The following is a 16204-nucleotide window of genomic DNA, read 5'->3' as shown; positions in this document are numbered from 1 at the left end:
TGAGTGACTTTACTTAAACATTCAAAAAGGAAGATCATGGCATCCAATCCTATCACTTCTTGGCAAATCGATATTGAAACAATGGAAACAGGGTCAGATTTCATTTTCTTGGGCTCCAAAAGCAATGCAGATGGTGACTGCAGCCACGAAATTAAAAGATGCTTGCTCCTTCAAAGAATAGCTATGACAAACCCAGACAGTGTATTAAAAAGCAGAGACATCACTTTGCCGACAAAGGTCCATATAGCCAAAGCTATGGTTTTTCCATACAGCTCTTACATGTATGGTTGTAAGAGCTGGACTATAAAGAAGGTTGAGTACTGAAGAACTTTTTTTGTATGTTCAAACTGTGATGCGGGAGAAGACTCTTGACAGTCCCTTGGACAGCAAGTAGATCAAACCAGTCAATCTTAAAGGAAATCAACCCTGAATACTCATGGGAAGGACTGGTGGTGAAGCTGAAGCTCCAATACTTTGGCCACCTGATACGAAGAGCTGACTCACTGGAAAAGACCCTGATGCTGGGAAAGATTGAGGGCAAGAGGAGAAGGGGCGACAGAGGATGAGATGGTTGGATGGCATCATCGACTCAGTGGACAGGAATTTGAGTAAACTCAGGGCTATAGTGAAGGACAGGAAAGCCTGAAGTGCTGCAGTTTATGGGGTTGCAGAGTCAGACATGACTTAGAGAATGGACAAAACCAACAAACAGACATCTGTATACTTAAATACACACAGAGAAAGAGAATAATACAGGTTCACTTTATCCACATAATAAATAAGTGGAAAGAGCTATTCATGTCAAAACACAAAGCTCTTTTTTATTTTGGCATCAGCTGTGGGGGAAAAAAAAGTTAACTTGGAGTACTTAGAATAAGACTGCCTATCCCCATTCCCAAACACCTATCTCTTCCTACTTCCCATCACTCATAGCACTGCTGTCTTAAAACCACAAGGACTGGTCTCATAATGCTCTTTATCTCTGTTTATGTTATCAAACAAAAGACCTACATGCTCATGTCACCACTTATCCACTGCATTCTAATTCCCATAAGGCTCTATATAGTCCTTAGTTAGTCTTCTTTTCTCACCCCGACCCTCATGCCCCCAACTCCCAACACCTTTACATCGTGCACCCTGAAACTCAGTCTTTCAGCACCACAATCACATACAGTGCCAATCTCTTCTCCGAAAGGACCCTTCACCTTCTTGCTCTAACTAAAACCTGAATGTTCCACAAGGATCCTGTTTCCCTTGTCTCTTATATGGTAGATTTTGCCCCACATCACTCATCCAGTGACCTGGAAGTTGAGTCTGTGTCCTTCTTGATACTCATTGCCAGTTCCAGGCTCTCTGCCCTCCATCCTGTCTAAACACCTCTTCCCCAGCTTTGAATTTCATGTCATAGAGACTCTGCCACCCTCTACCCATTCTTGTTGCAGTCACCCACTAATTCATAGATCATTCTCCCTCAATGCCTAAGGATTTTCACTCTTACTAACACTGTGTTGTTCAGTCGCACAGTCATGTCTGACTCTGCGAACCCATGGACTGCAGCACGCCAGGCTTCCCTGTCTTTCAACATCTTCCAGAGCCTGCTCAAACTCATGTCTATTGAGTTGGTGATGCTATCCAATCATCTCGTTCTCTGTCATCCTCCTCTCCTCCTGCCTTCAATCTTTCCTAGCATCAAGGTCTTCTAGTAAGCTGGCTCTTTGTATCAGGTGGCCAAAACTCTACCCCCATCCTAATTATTAATGGCATCAAAATCCATAAAGATATTCATTCTTAGGCCTATCAGTTCCTTGAATTCTCACCTCCAGTGATTATACCACCTGTCACTCATTCTATGGGACACACCGTGGTGGTGGTGGTGGTAAGTCACTGCAGACCCCCAGGCTACTTGGTTCATGGTACTCTCCAGGCAAAATTACTGGAGTGGGTTGCCATGCCCTCCTCCAGGGGATTTTCTTGAGCCAGGGATCGAACCAGCATCTCTTATGTCTCCTGCATTGGCAGGAGGGTTCTTTACCACTAGCACCACGTGGAAAGCCCTGGGACACACCTTATATCTTATCAACAACTCAAGCATGGCATTATCCTATTTTTTAAGCATTTCTAACTCTGATCATGGAGGAGGCACTGGCACCCCACTCCACTACTCTTGCCTGGAAAATCCCATGGACAGAGGAGCCTGGTAGGCTGCAGTCCATGGGGTCGCTAACAGTCAGACACGACTCAGTGACTTCACTTTCACTTTTTACTTTCATGCATTGAAAGAAATGGCTACCCACTCCAGTGTTCTTGCCCGGAGAATCCCAGGGATGGGGGAGCCTCGTGGGCTGCCGTCTATGGGGTCGCACAGAGTCAGACACGACTGAAGCGACTTAGCAGCAGCAGCAACTCTGATCATAACCTCTTTCCATTCACACACCTAGTACCTCAATTTCAACAATTCTTTGATCCCTGGACCTACCTACCAACCATTAATCATACTACCTTATTATGGCCTTTGGTTCCCCCCTTTCCCTATGATATCCGTCCTTAACTAGCTTAAATTCGATGCTCAGTTACATAACTACTCCCTTGAATACATCTTTAATACACTTGCCCTCTCTCACTTCATGTTATTTGCTTGGAGTCCCCCATCCTGGTTAAATCCAACTGTTTGCCTGAATGTAGCTGGAGAAAGAAACACATAGCCATAATTATTGTTTAGGTTAGGTCCACTAGAAGCAGATCCTGAGAGATTTGTGTGCAAGCGACTTAGTAAGGAAATGCTTAGGAAACCAATAAGGAATTGAGAGAAGCAAGTCAGGGAAGGGGAGAATGCTAAGCAAAATTATGATCTGAGACAAAGTTCCTTAGAGGGTAACTTCAGCTTGATTTCATGGTAAGGAGGGGACTCAACAGTGTAAGGTACACCTGAGAGTTGTCTTATCTCTAAAGCAAAAATAGTGGAATTTCATACACCTGAACCCATGAGTCACTGGTTAAGAGCCATCTTGGGCACTACAACATTCAGGGCAAAAGAGGCTCCAGAAGGCAAGGACAGTCTGTAAAAGAGCCATATGTGTTGGCTACTGGAAGCAGAAGCCACCAAAGCAAGGTATACATGGAAACAGTAAAAAGCAATCCAAAAGAATCTGAGCAAAGGATCAATAATACCTACTATAATAACTACTCTTACTTCAAATTCATGGCTATGAACCTCAAAGTGAATCATGCTGAAATCATAATATACTTCCTTAGTCCTTTCATGCATTTCCCATGCTCTTAGATGACTATTTCACAATTCCTCCTCTTCCTTCAAACCTCGAACACTTTCTTCTATCATCTTCACTCAGCTGATTACCTAGCTTCATATTTCACAGAGAAAAAGCGAACAATCAGGTGAGAACTTCCACAAGGTTACATTACCATTTCTATGGCATCAGTTCAGTTCAGTTGCACAGTCGTGTCCGACTCTTTGCGACCCCATGAATCGCAGCATGCCAGGCCTCCCTGCCCATTACCAACTCCCGGAGTTCACTCAGATTCATGTCCATCGAGTCCGTGATGCCATCCAGCCATCTCATCCTATGTCGTCCCTTTCTCCTCCTGCCCCCAATCCCTCTCAGTATCAGAGTCTTTTCCAGTGAGTCAACTCTTCGCGAAAGTACTGGAGTTTCAGCTTTAGCATCATTCCTTCCAAAGAAATTCCAGGGTTGATCTCCTTCAGAATGGACTGGTTGGATCTCCTTGCAGTCCAAGGGACTCTCAAGAGTCTTCTCCAACACCACAGTTCAAAAGCATCAATTCTTCGGCGCTCAGCCTTCTTCACAGTCCAACTCTCACATCCATACATGACTACTGGAAAAATAGAAGCACCTATATGGATATATGGATACTCTCTCTTCCCTGCATAGTCTGTAGAATGCCTACATTTCTTTCTAAGGACAATTCCTCTCTTGTGAATTAGATCCCATTCTACTCTTGTCTACTCAAGGACTTAATTCTAGCCTTCTCTCTTCCACAGATTTTTCACTCTGTTTTGGATCACTGCCATCAGCACACAAACATGCTGCCTTTTCCTTTTTTTTAAAAGACTTCTCTTGACCCCCACGACCCTGATGCTGGAAAAGATTGAGGGCAGGAGGAGAAGGGGATGACAGAGGATGAGATGGTTGGACGGCATCACCAGCCATCAATGGACATGGGTTTGGGTGGACTCCAGGAGTTGGTGATGGACAGGGAGGCCTGGCATGCTGCGGTTCATGGGGTTGCAAAGAGTCAGATACGACTGAGCAACTGAACTGAACTTGACCCCACTTCCCCCTCTACATAAAACATTTATGTCCCCCTTTAGAGCAAGGAGTATAAACTCAAAATGTTTACACTGTTTGCTACAATTCTTCTTCTATTTTCTCATGAACCCATTTCAATCAAGCTTTCATTCCTATCTTTCCAGTGAAGTGACTTTTTTCAAGGTCACTAGTACTCCAGTGTTCTTGCCTGGAGAATCCCAGGGACGGGGGAGCCTGGTGGGCTGCCGTCCATGGGGTCGCAGAGTTGGACATGACTGAAGTGACTTAGCAGCAGCAGCAGCAGTACTGCTATGGTATCAGATCATGGTTTCCCCCTCTTGGACCACCCCTTTTGAGACTCTGTTGTATGTTAATCCTTAATTCTTCAGTTCTCAATACTGGGATTCCTAGGACTAAGTTCATAGACCTTCTCTTTATGTAGACCCATCTTCTAGGTAAGCTTTATGATCTCATGGCTTTAAATACCTTCTCTATCTCAGTGACTTCCAAATGTATGTGGCTAGTTTAGATCTCTGCTCTGACCTCTTGATTCATATATCTGCCTGCTTACTATTACATATCCACTCCCATGTCTAAATTGCATCTTGAAATTCAACATTCCAAAACCAAGTTCCTGATATTTCCTTTCCAATCTGATTGTCTACAGTCATCTCTACTTCATTGCACGATAAATCCATCCTTTCAGTTGCCAAGACAAAAATGGAATACTGTTGGTTTCCTCTTCTTTTTCTTTCCTATCCCACATGTGATCAGTTATAAATCCTCCAAAATAAATCCAGAATATGACCACTTTGCACCTATCCTACACTACCACCCTGCTCCACACCACTAATTACTCTTTACTACGTCATCAAAATACACTCCAAACTGGTCTCCTTTTGTTTGCCTCCTTCAGTTAAACAATAATAGGAAAACAGATTCTGTTTAAATAGCCAAAGAGATTCTACTTAAAAAAACAAATCACTTCTTTCCTCTGCCTCTAAATACCTAATCTCTCACCATCTCAGCTAACTTTGTGTGCTTAGTCACTCAGTCATGTCTGACTCCTTGTGATGCTTTGGACTGTTGACCACCAGGCTACTCTGTCCATGGGATTTTCCAGGCAAGAATACTGGAGTGGGTTGCCATTTCCTTTTCCAGGGGATCTCCCTGACCCAGGGATCAAACCTGCGTCTCTTACATCTCCTGCATTGGCAGGCAGGTTCTTTACCCCTAGCACCACCTGGGAAGAGTGTCAGCTGGAAAATTTCTCTTGCCCTTGTTATGCAACTCCAGGCACTCTCTCCACCCACTGGGCACACTCCCTTTTCAGAGCCTCTGCTTTTCCCTCTGTCTGGAATAGTCTTTCCCCAGATAGCTATAAGGCTTACATCCATATCTCTCCTTGCTGAATGCCACCTTCTCACTGAGGCCTTTCTGCTTTCCTCTCCTAAACATTTCCTATTCTCTTTTGTTTCTCTCCATAAAACACATTACTTTCTCATACACTGTAAATTTAGAAAGTGATTTTATTTATCCTCTGTCTTCTCCAGATAAAATGCAGGTTCCAAAAAGGCAGGATCTTTTTTTGTTGTTAAATTCCCAGTGATTGAAGCAGCGCCAGGCACATAATATACACATACTTGGAAATCATAGGGTTTGTTGTATCAAGTTATACAACATCTTCATTATTAAGTAAAAATATTTTTATTTCTAATATGATTTAAATTTTGCTAATTCTAAAAATAAATTTTGCATAGGTAAAAAATAATATTTACGAGAACAGTAACACAACAAATACCAGTGTTCTCACTATGCAATTTGAGAAAGAAAAAATTACCATCTCTAAAGCCCTCTGTGTATCCTTCCCTTCATTTTTTATTTTTGCTTTTTGTCTGCACCACATGTCTTAAAAGATCTTAGTTCCCCAACCAGGGATCAAACCTGAGCCACCTCAGTGAGGGCACTGAGTCCTAACCACTGGACCACCACTGTCTCTCTCTTTAGAGTAACTACCATTTTGATTTTTACATTTATCATTCCCTTGAAGTTTATTCCCTTAAACAATATACTGTTTATTTGTCCAGTTCTTATTTCTGTGTTGATTTATATAGCTGCAGTTGAATAATCTTCACTGCTCTATGTGTTTCTTCATGTGAATATACTATAATTTATTCACCCATTCCTTAATGTTGTTTTATTACTCTATTTTTACTGTTACAAACAGTGCAAAGATTTTTGTAGATTATCTCGTGATACCCCAGTACAAGAATTCCTAGGAGTATACAACTAGGAATAGAAATGCTTTGTCACGCAGCTTGTATATCTTCCCATTTTATCTTTACAAGATTGTGCCAAATTGTTTTCCAAGGTTGTTGTGTTGTTGTTCAGTCACTAAATCAAGTCTCTTTGTGACCCTATGTACTACAGCTTGCCAGGCTTCCCTATCCTTCACTATTTCCCCGAGTTTGCCCAAACTCATGTTTGTTGAGTCAGTGATGCTATCCAATCATCCCATCCTCCATCAACCCCTTCTCCCCCTGCCCTCAATCTTTCCCAGCATCAGGGTGCCACCCTCACCAATAGTGGATGAGTCCCTGTTATCTCATATTCTGCTTGATATTATGATTTTTTTTTTTCAAAAAAAAGTCAAAAATTCCATATATATGTGTTAGTACACTGTATTGGTGTTTTTCTTTCTGGCTTACTTCATTCTGTATAATAGGCTCCAGTTTCATCCACCTCATTAGAGCTGATTCAAATGTATCCTTTTTAATGGCTGAGTAATACTCCATTGTGTATATGTACCACAGCTTTCTTATCCATTCATATGCTGATGGACATCTAGGTTGTTTCCATGTCTGGGCTATTATAAACAGTGCTGCGATGAACTTTGGGGTACACGTGTCTCTTTCAATTCTGGTTTCCTCGGTGTGTATGCCCAGCAGTGGGATTGCTGGGTCATAAGGCAGTTCTATTTCCAGTTTTTCAAGGAATCTCCACACTGTTCTCCATAGTGGCTGTACTAGTTTGCATTCTCACCAACAGTGTAAGAGGGTTCCCTTTTCTCCACACCTCTCCAGCATTTATTGCTTATAGACTTTTGGATCGCAGCCATTCTGACTGGTGTGAAATGGTACCTCACTGTGGTTTTGATTTGCATTTCTCTGATAATGAGTGATGTTGAGCATGTTTTCATGTGTTTGTTAGCCATCTGTTTGTCTTCTTTGGAGAAATGTCTATTTAGTTCTTTGGCCCATTTTTTGATTGGGTCGTTTATTTTTCTGGAATTGAGCTGCAGGAGTTGCTTGTATATTTTTGAGATTAGTTGTTTGTCAGTTGCTTCATTTGCTATTATTTTCTCCCATTCTGAAGGCTGTCTTTTCACCTTGCTTATAGTTTCCTTTGTTGTGCAGAAGCTTTTAAGTTTAATTAGGTCCCATTTGTTTATTTTTGCTTTTATTTCCAATATTCTGGGAGGTGGGTCACAGAGGATCCTGCTGTGATGTATGTCGGAGAGTGTTTTGCCTATGTTTCTGTGGGAGAGGGAGAGGGTGAGATGATTTGGGAGAATGGCATCGAAGCATGTATAATACAATATATGAAATGAATCTCCAGTCCAGGTTCAATGCATGATACTGGATGCTTGGGCTGGTGCACTGAGACCACCCAGAGGGATGGTATGGGGAGGGAGGAAGAAGGGGGGGTTCAGGATGGGGAGCACGTGTATACCTGTGGCGGATTCACATTGATGTATGGCAAAACCAATACAATATTGTAAAGTAATTAACCTCCAATTAAAATAAATAAATTTATATTTTAAAAAAAGTCAAAAATTATGCTATGAGATGGTATCTTGTCATTTTAACTTGCATTTTCCCCAATTATTACAGTGTAATGAGGCTGAGTGTCTTTAAGTCTTTTGCTCATTTTTCTGTTGAGCTATTGCAGTTCTTCATATGTTCTGGAGGTTAATCTTTTATCCATTCTATACATTGAAAATATTTTCATCTATAATTTCATTTGAAGGATTCTTCCAGTCATTTCCTTCACAGTTTGCACTTCTGTCTTTTTAAAGACTTTATTCTCTACTCCACAGTCTATAGAGCGTCTATATGTCTTCCAAATGTTTACAGTTTAAGAGATTATGTTTTTATTATTTATTTTTTAACTGTGGTGGGTCTTTGCTGCCGCACATGGGCTTTCTCTAGTTGTGGCGAGAGGGGGGCTACTCTTTGTTGCAGGCTCAGTAGTTGTAGCTCCTGGGTGCTGGAGCAGAGGCTCAGTAGTTGTGGTGCTCTGGCTCTGTTGCTCTGAGGCATGTGCGAACTTCCTGCACCAGGGACTGAATCAGTGTCCCTTGCACTGCAACATGGATTCTTAACCACTGGACCACCAGGGAAGTCCCCAAATGTTTATAGTTTTGCCATTTACCATTCCTCTGTAGTCCACCTAGAACTGAGTAAGGTAGAGTAAGGAAAGGGTCTAATTTCAATTTTTTTTCATATACATAATAATTATCCCTGTAAAATTTACTGAAAGATCTCTTCTCCCTCCAACTCTCTAAAGACTGATTCTCAGTGCCAGCACTGTCATATGTCAAAGTTCTATAAATATGTGGGTATTTTTGTGGATTCTCTCTTCTGTTTTATTGATTTGTCTATCTCTGTGAAAAAGTAAGCCATCTTAACTCACATTTCCCACTTTGTTCTTCCTCAGGCGTATTTTCCTTTATTTTTAGCCCTTTGCTCTTGCACATACAATTTAGGAGTAATTTTTCGAATTAGGGGAAAAATTAAGACTGTGAGTGTCATTGCACTGAATCTACATAACAATTGGGAAAAAAAAAAGAGAAACATACAATTCTCCTATTCATGAACATGGCATCTTTCATTGTATTTAGTTCTAAGGTTCTAATAGTTTTATAATTTCTTCTACAAAGGTCTTGCAAATATTTTATTAATGTTTGAGAAAATTATATTTCTGATGCTATTATTAATTTCATCTTTCTGAAATTTATATCTTTACATTTTTGTCGCTAAAGTTGAGAAATTCAATTGATTTTTGCATACTGAAATTTGATAAACTCCATTATTTTCTGTAGACTATTGGCTCTTTAATTTGTATATCAATTAGTTTCTAAAATGTGTTCATTAGCTATCCTCTTTTGATTTCTAAACTTTTGGCATTTATATTCTGAATTTTTTTTAAGAATGGTGGCTTTGAATTTTTGAAACTTCTTTTGTGGCCTAACATTTCTTCAATTTTTATAAACTTTTCAATTGTCCTGGAAATAAATGTATATTCTCTGTGGGAATAGTTCTATACCATCTATACTTCTATACTATCTATCTAACTAGTTCTATACTAGTTATTCCATTTATCAAGCACAATTCTGATTTAACATTCAACTTAATTCAGAATTAACTTTCAGTTAGATAATTCTCAAACAACCCTAGGAGATAAATATTATCTCCACTTTGCCAAAGGGGGATTCAATGCTCAAAAGAGTTAAATAACTTGTCCAGCTGATTTGAACTTTGATCTATTAGTTTGTTTACAACCCAAGTCTTCAGGCTAGAAACCTCTGCCATTTTTCATTCCACTTGCTGCTTCATCCTATAATATCTATGTGACACAGTGCCTTTTACTTTTTGGTTGTTGTTTAATTTGGCCACTGCATGGCCCCAGCAGTGAAAGCACTGAGTCTTAACCACTGGACAGCTAGGGAATTCCACATGGTGCTTTTTATTTTTACATCGTCAAACCCTCTCTGATCCATCACCTTTCCACTATTTTTAATTTCTCTGAAATCAGTAGTAAAGGAATATAAACCCCTGTGATAAGGCCAGTGGTAAACAGTGCTGTTACAACATTAAGCCCTTTCATCTATATTACTTCATTTATCAGGATTATACAGAGCAGGCAAGTATTGATTACAGGTTATGAAACTTGTCATTCCAGTCAGTAAGTGACACACCTAATTCTTCTGGAAGCCAGGATTGCGTCTATAGTTCTGTGTTTATCAAGATGCTATTTTTAGAGCAAAGTCTATTTGTAAATTACCTTCTGTTATACAACAACATCAGACTAGAGGCAGATTCACTGTGGAGAACAGACAGTACTCTCAGCACCGTCATCTAGTTCCATTCCCCATTTCAAAAGAACTAAAGCCCAAAGTGGTGCTGTGATTTGCTAAATGGAATATCTAGGATAAGAATTCGGATCCCCCAACTGGTACCATTAACTCAGCCTCTAAGAATATGGCCAGTGTGAATGGAATTACATCCACTTCTCTGGGAAAAAAAGGTTATAGAACAAAGGTTGAGCGAACGGCCTCTCTGTATCACACAGAGCTTCCAGCTTTAACTGCCTCAGTGAATTCTCAAAGTATATAGCTGTTAACAAAGATTCCTTCTCATAGCTGGAACCGTGAACGTTATAGTGCTTCCATTACCGCGCTGGAATTGGAAACACTCAGAATGTAACGCAGGAGCCAGTGACAGCAGCTCCCGCCGGCAGAGTAGGTCACTGCGGAAAAAAGAAACAGGGTGGAAGAAACTGGAAAGCCACCCAGGGCCAGAGGAAGAAAAGCACAAGGTACAGATTTGTTTCTGCTGGAGAAGGCTGGGGTCGATACCTGTATTGGGCAACCGTCAGCTTGGCCTCGGGCTCGGTCCCAAAGCCGGGCAAGTGCTGGTGTAGGTAGGCGTCCAGAGACCTGCAGTCGAACTTGTGCTGGGGCAGCACTTCGATAGTGTTGGGCTCGCGGGAGGCAGCGGTTTCCATGATCTACGCTGCCGCTTCAGACCACAGAGTCACAGAACTCACTAGACTCCTGGGATCCGGTATGTCTAGGAGAACGCCACTCCACAGACAGGGGCGAGACCGAGACGCCCAGGTGGAGGCGGGCCCGCGGCTCCAGCCAATTACACATCGCCAGGCCGCTGGCCGGCAGCACTGCCAGCTGTCTCCTGGACTTGGGCTCTACTCAGGAAATGCTAGAAGGGCCTTGTGTGTTCGAATATAAACTTTTCAGTCAGCCTCAGAGTTGGAGATCTCAATTCTAAAGAAGTCACGTTAGTCACAAGAGCATATTAGAACGCCGAGGCCTGGTCCATCTCCAAATTGAAAGCACTGGCAGGCGGAAGACCTACCGGGTCCGGTGCAGAAAAGAGCCCGTCAAGACCTCGAGCCTAGGAATAAAAGATTCTGGGGTTTTTCCTGGCCGCCAGGTTGGAAAGGCAACATCGCAGGCCGCTGGTTCTGGACACTTATGACCCGGGCCCTGAGGCTCCCTGGACTCTTAGGCCCTGTCGAAGAGGGAAAGTAGGGGGCTTTTTTTTTTTTTTTTTTTTCCTGAGGCGGACCATTGACTGCCACGCACCGGAAGTGGCCCGTTGGGAGACCCGCAGGAGCGGCCGAGACGTGTCGGTCCGGGGCACGCTGGGAGCGCTTCCCCAGGTTTGTGGGCTGGGAAAGCCGCAGCAAGGTGACTCTCCACATATCCCTCCCGGGGCCAGCAGGCCAGCAGTCCAGCAGCGTGGGGCGGCGACGACGGCGACGGCCGGGGCTGGGAGCTCTGGCGGCCGGGGTCCCAGCCATGGCCGAGTCTGTGGAACGGCTGCAGCAGCGGATCGAAGAGCTGGAGCGGGAACTGGCCCAGGAGAGAAGTCGCCGCGGGCTGGGGAGCGGCGACGGAGGAGGCGGTCGGGCCCGCATTGAAAATATGAGCTCCGAGGTGGTGGATTCCAACCCCTACAGGTGACCTGCGTGACGGGTCGGGGCCGGAAGAGGGGCGAGGTCACGGTCTCCAGATGGTCAGAAGTGAGGCTCTTCCCGCCGCTGTCCAGCTGACAGCTCACACCTCCCTTTTCTTCTTCTAGGATCTTATTTCCAAACGAGCAAGGCCAAGTCTTAGTCTTGGTCAAAAGGTGTTCTTTCTCTTTAAAAAAAAAAAAAAAAAACTCAACTAAATCAGCCATATGGTGCTGCTCTTGTGCTTGCTGAGGACACAGATCCGGTTTCCTGCCGCCCCTACCTCTTTTAGTCTTCCTCGCTCAGCATGAAACTGATAGTAGAAACTTTCAAACTAGGACACCAAATGTAAAGCCTGCTAAGCTAAACTTGGGAGCTTCATAGAGTCTTCTGTGTTTCTTAAATTAGTGTGGTGGAAACAGCTAGATTAGCTCTAAAACCTTTGGACTTCACTAGTCCTATCTGTACCTCTCCTTTCTTCATTTCCCAAGATTTTGTTAATTCAGCAGGTTGAATATAGGGTAGTAGTTGAATGTAGGGTAGTGATTGAGGTAAGGACCCTAGGCCCAGACTGGAGTCAAATCTTAACAACTGAGTAACCTGATGAGAGTTCTGTACCTTCACTTTCTTGCTTGTAGTATCTCTTTTTGTGGAGTTGTGAATATTGAAAATAAAAGTATATGTAAAGTTCTTAGAATAGAGCTTTCGATGCTAGGCATTATAGTAACAGTTACTGAACTTTCACCACCCGCTAAACACTTTGTATGCATTGTCACTTTTCCTCTTCACTGCAACCCTTGGAGATTGCTGCTGTCATTTTACCCCCATTTTATAGGTGAGATAAATTAGGCTTAGCGAGGTGCTGTGACCTGCTTCAAGCCATAGAGCTAACAGTAGCTAAAAAGGCTTGTACTGCCATTAGGTTTGTTTTGCTCCAAAGTTCCTATGGAGCTGTCTCCCCAGTAAAAATAAATAAGCTATTAAGTAGTGTGGCTAAAAACTGGACAGTTGTAGAATAGGTGAAACAGGAAAGGTATTATTGGTGCTCTTTCCCTTCAAAGAGCAGAACTTTGGATTTTAAAGAAAGGTTTATGACATAAAGCCTCAGTAAATGTCTTAGGGTGCGTGCATGCGTGCGTGCGTGCGTGTGTGTGTGTGTGCGTGTGTGTGTGTGTACGACGTCCCTGGTCGCTCAGATGGTAAAGCATTGGCCTACAGTGCGGGAGCCCCGGGTTCAATCCCTGGGTTGGGGAGATCTCCTGGAGAAGGAAATGGCAACCCACTCCAGTATTCATTCCTGGAAAATCCCATGGACGGAGGAACCTGTAGGCTACAGTCCATGGGGTCGCAAAGAGTTGGATATGACTGAGCGACTTCACTTCATATATATTGCAACGTAAAATGCAGACACAGTATTTAGCCACAAAGCTGTTAATTACAATATTATTTGTCGTAGAAAACCTGATCAAAATTATAATTGTTCTGTAATTACAGAACAGTTTATTTTAACCTACATTAAATTAAATCATGCCAGATTCTTGCTTTTCTCTCATTTATCTTACTACATTAACAAAAATTTTGTTTTCTTTCAGTTTTGAGATATAATTGACGATAGTGCGTGTATTTTACTTGGCACATGTGAAAGGTTTACCATCTCATTAATCAGAATAAGTAGTAACTATTCCATTTGGCTTCTCTCCTAGCTCAGATGGTAAAAAATTTGCCTGCAATGCAGGAGACCCGGGTTTGATCCCTGTGTTGGGGGGAAGATCCCCTGGAGAAGGGAATGGTTACTCACTCCAATATTCTTGCTTGCAGAATTCCATGGACAGAAGAGCCTGGTGGGGTACAGTCCACGAGGTGACAGAGTCAGACATGACTGAGCATTAGTCACTTTCATTCCATTTAGCATGCTTAAGCATTTTTCAGTTTTAAAAATGAAAATTTTGAAATGCTCCCTCTGAGAAAAGCAAAGGAATGTGAATCATATATTTAGAATCATCTTTCAGACATCATTTTAATGTGAAACAATTACTTGACATTATAGTAACCACAAATCTTTCAGTACTCAAATTTAAACATTTAGTATTTTCTATCTTATTTGTACCATTTTGTCTTTATTAAAACTGCTATTTTGGAGATGGCAGTTGACACCCAAAGCTCTGTACTAGTACATGGAAACTTGATAAGGTCAGCCTTATTTTTTGAATTCTTGTACATTCAGCACATATTTAGTGAGCACCTTTTCATTTCCAGCCTTCCTGAATAATGTTATTTACCATTTATTATTTGCACAGACACTGGGAATACAAAGACATGATCATTTCCTTCCAGAGGTTACCAGATAAGTGTGAGATACAAAGGTAAACTTGGGATTACAGTATAAGTGGTAAGAATTATGATAAAGCACAGCACATGATTATCAGAAAAATACAGAGGGATTTGTAGGTATTCTACGTTATTTTAATTTCATCAAGTGACATTTTGAAATACAAAGTTCCTGACCCTCAAAGACCTTTTGCTTTAATTTGGGAGATTCAATGGTTGTAGAATAATGATCAACACAAGTAACTGTAAAATTGTGTGGTAAGGAATATAATTAGAAGCATGTTAACTAAATGAAAAGGTGAGCAGAGTCTTTAAAATTAGAAAACCTGGTTTTAAATACTAGCTCCAAAACCCAGCTCTGAATAATTGTTTGCCATTTAACTGATCTTGGGCAAGTTAATTAACCTGAATTTCCCCTCCCTTTCCCCCAGCTGGCCCCATTTATGAAAGGAGGTTGTGATGTATTCTTTTTTTTTTTTAAGGAATAGAAACTTTATTTTAAAATTTCATTTTAAAGTTGCAGAGAATAAGACTATAATATAAGTATAAAGCTAGACAAATATTTCTATGGACTAGGATAGAAAGTCTGGTAAAAGACCCATATAAATATGGTCAATTGATTTTTAAGTTACCAAAGCAATTTATGGAGAGGATTGTTTTTGCAACAAGTGTTGCTGGAACAATTGGATGTTGTTATTGTTGTTTAGTTGCTAAGTCCTGTCCATGTTCCATGGGCTTTCCCAGGCAAGAATGCTTGAGTGGGTTGCCATTTCCTTCTCCAGCAATGCATTCTTCTCAGGATTATTTATAAAGATTAAAGACAGCATCAAGGTAAAGAGGCAGATTGATCACAGACATATATCACTGTCTACCCAATCTCAGTGAAATGAAAGTAAAGGAATAATTTTTTAAAAGGAATAAAAAAAAATAAAAGAAATAAATCGCCACTGGGGGAAAAATAGAGTTTCTGTTAATAATTGGGGGATGGGTGAGTCTCTGTACTTGAATGATTATAGTAAAACAGTTTTAGAAACTACAAAGGGACAGATGACTAATAGATGATCCTGATTTAAAGGATCCAAGAAATTCACTCTAAAGCCTGCAACCCGACTCATACAATAGAATTCTCTCAAAGCTCAAGAACAGGCATAGGTCTTTCAAGAAGGGCTTAAGGTAGGACTAAATGAGATGGCTGAAAATCTGTTGAAGAAGCAGCCCAAGTTCATTGTTTCACTTTGAGTAGCGAGGCAAATGCCTCTTCTCTGTCAGGAGAGACTACTAGAGATTTACTCATTAGAGAGTAAAATAGAGTATTTCTATTAATAATTAAAGCAAGTCTTCATGCCTGAAGGAAGGGAATTAACTAAATGTTTACATACTGAATGCTAGGACTCCCAGCCTTGCTGCTCCCAAAACTGATCAGCTTAAAGACTTTTCAGGCTGGAAATTGAAAGATTCTTCTGTAGGGAATCTGAGAGTGCCAAGAAGAAAGACTGAGAGACACTGACATTGTGGGTTTCTCAACTAAACAGCCCAGCCAGATCATGCTATGCTGCTGCTGCTGCTAAGTCGCTTCAGTCGTGTCTGACTCTCTGCGACCCCATAGACGGCAGCCCACCAGGCTCCCCCGTCCCTGGGATTCTCCAGGCAAGGATGCTGGAGTGGGTTGCCGTTTCCTTCTCCAATGCATGAAAGTGAAAAGTGAAAGTGAAGTTGCTCAGTCGTGTCCGACTCTTCGCGACCCCATGGGCTGCAGCCCACCAGGCTCCTCCGTCCATGGGATTTTCCAGGCAAGAGTACTGGAGTGGGTTGCCACTGCCTTCTCCAAGATC

General features: G+C 41.9%; 2 protein-coding genes across 3 annotated transcripts in view; one reads left to right on the top strand and one right to left on the bottom strand.

The window, feature by feature from the left end:
- LOC120860374 (acyl-CoA dehydrogenase family member 11) overlaps positions 1-11437 on the bottom strand; it is a 119678-nt gene extending 108241 nt beyond the window's left edge. The window contains exon 1 of the mRNA XM_040236175.1: positions 10927-11437. Coding sequence (XP_040092109.1) covers positions 10927-11075 — 149 coding nt within the window. The 5' untranslated portion in view covers positions 11076-11437. The remainder of the gene's footprint in view (positions 1-10926) is intronic.
- The window catches only part of LOC120860375 (ubiquitin-like modifier-activating enzyme 5), a 33145-nt gene continuing 28353 nt past the window's right edge, over positions 11413-16204 (top strand). The window contains exon 1 of one of the 2 annotated variants that reach the window (XM_040236176.1): positions 11413-12050. In XM_040236176.1, the coding sequence (XP_040092110.1) occupies positions 11890-12050 (161 nt within the window). In that variant the 5' untranslated portion in view covers positions 11413-11889. The remainder of the gene's footprint in view (positions 12051-16204) is intronic. The other variant, XM_040236177.1, reaches the window with a different exon arrangement.

Source organism: Oryx dammah, unplaced genomic scaffold (assembly GCF_014754425.2).
Source record: "Oryx dammah isolate SB20612 unplaced genomic scaffold, SCBI_Odam_1.1 HiC_scaffold_11058, whole genome shotgun sequence".
Lineage (NCBI taxonomy): Eukaryota > Metazoa > Chordata > Mammalia > Artiodactyla > Bovidae > Oryx > Oryx dammah.
Note: the sequence above shows the minus strand (reverse complement) of the source record. Positions and strands in the feature narration are given on the sequence as shown.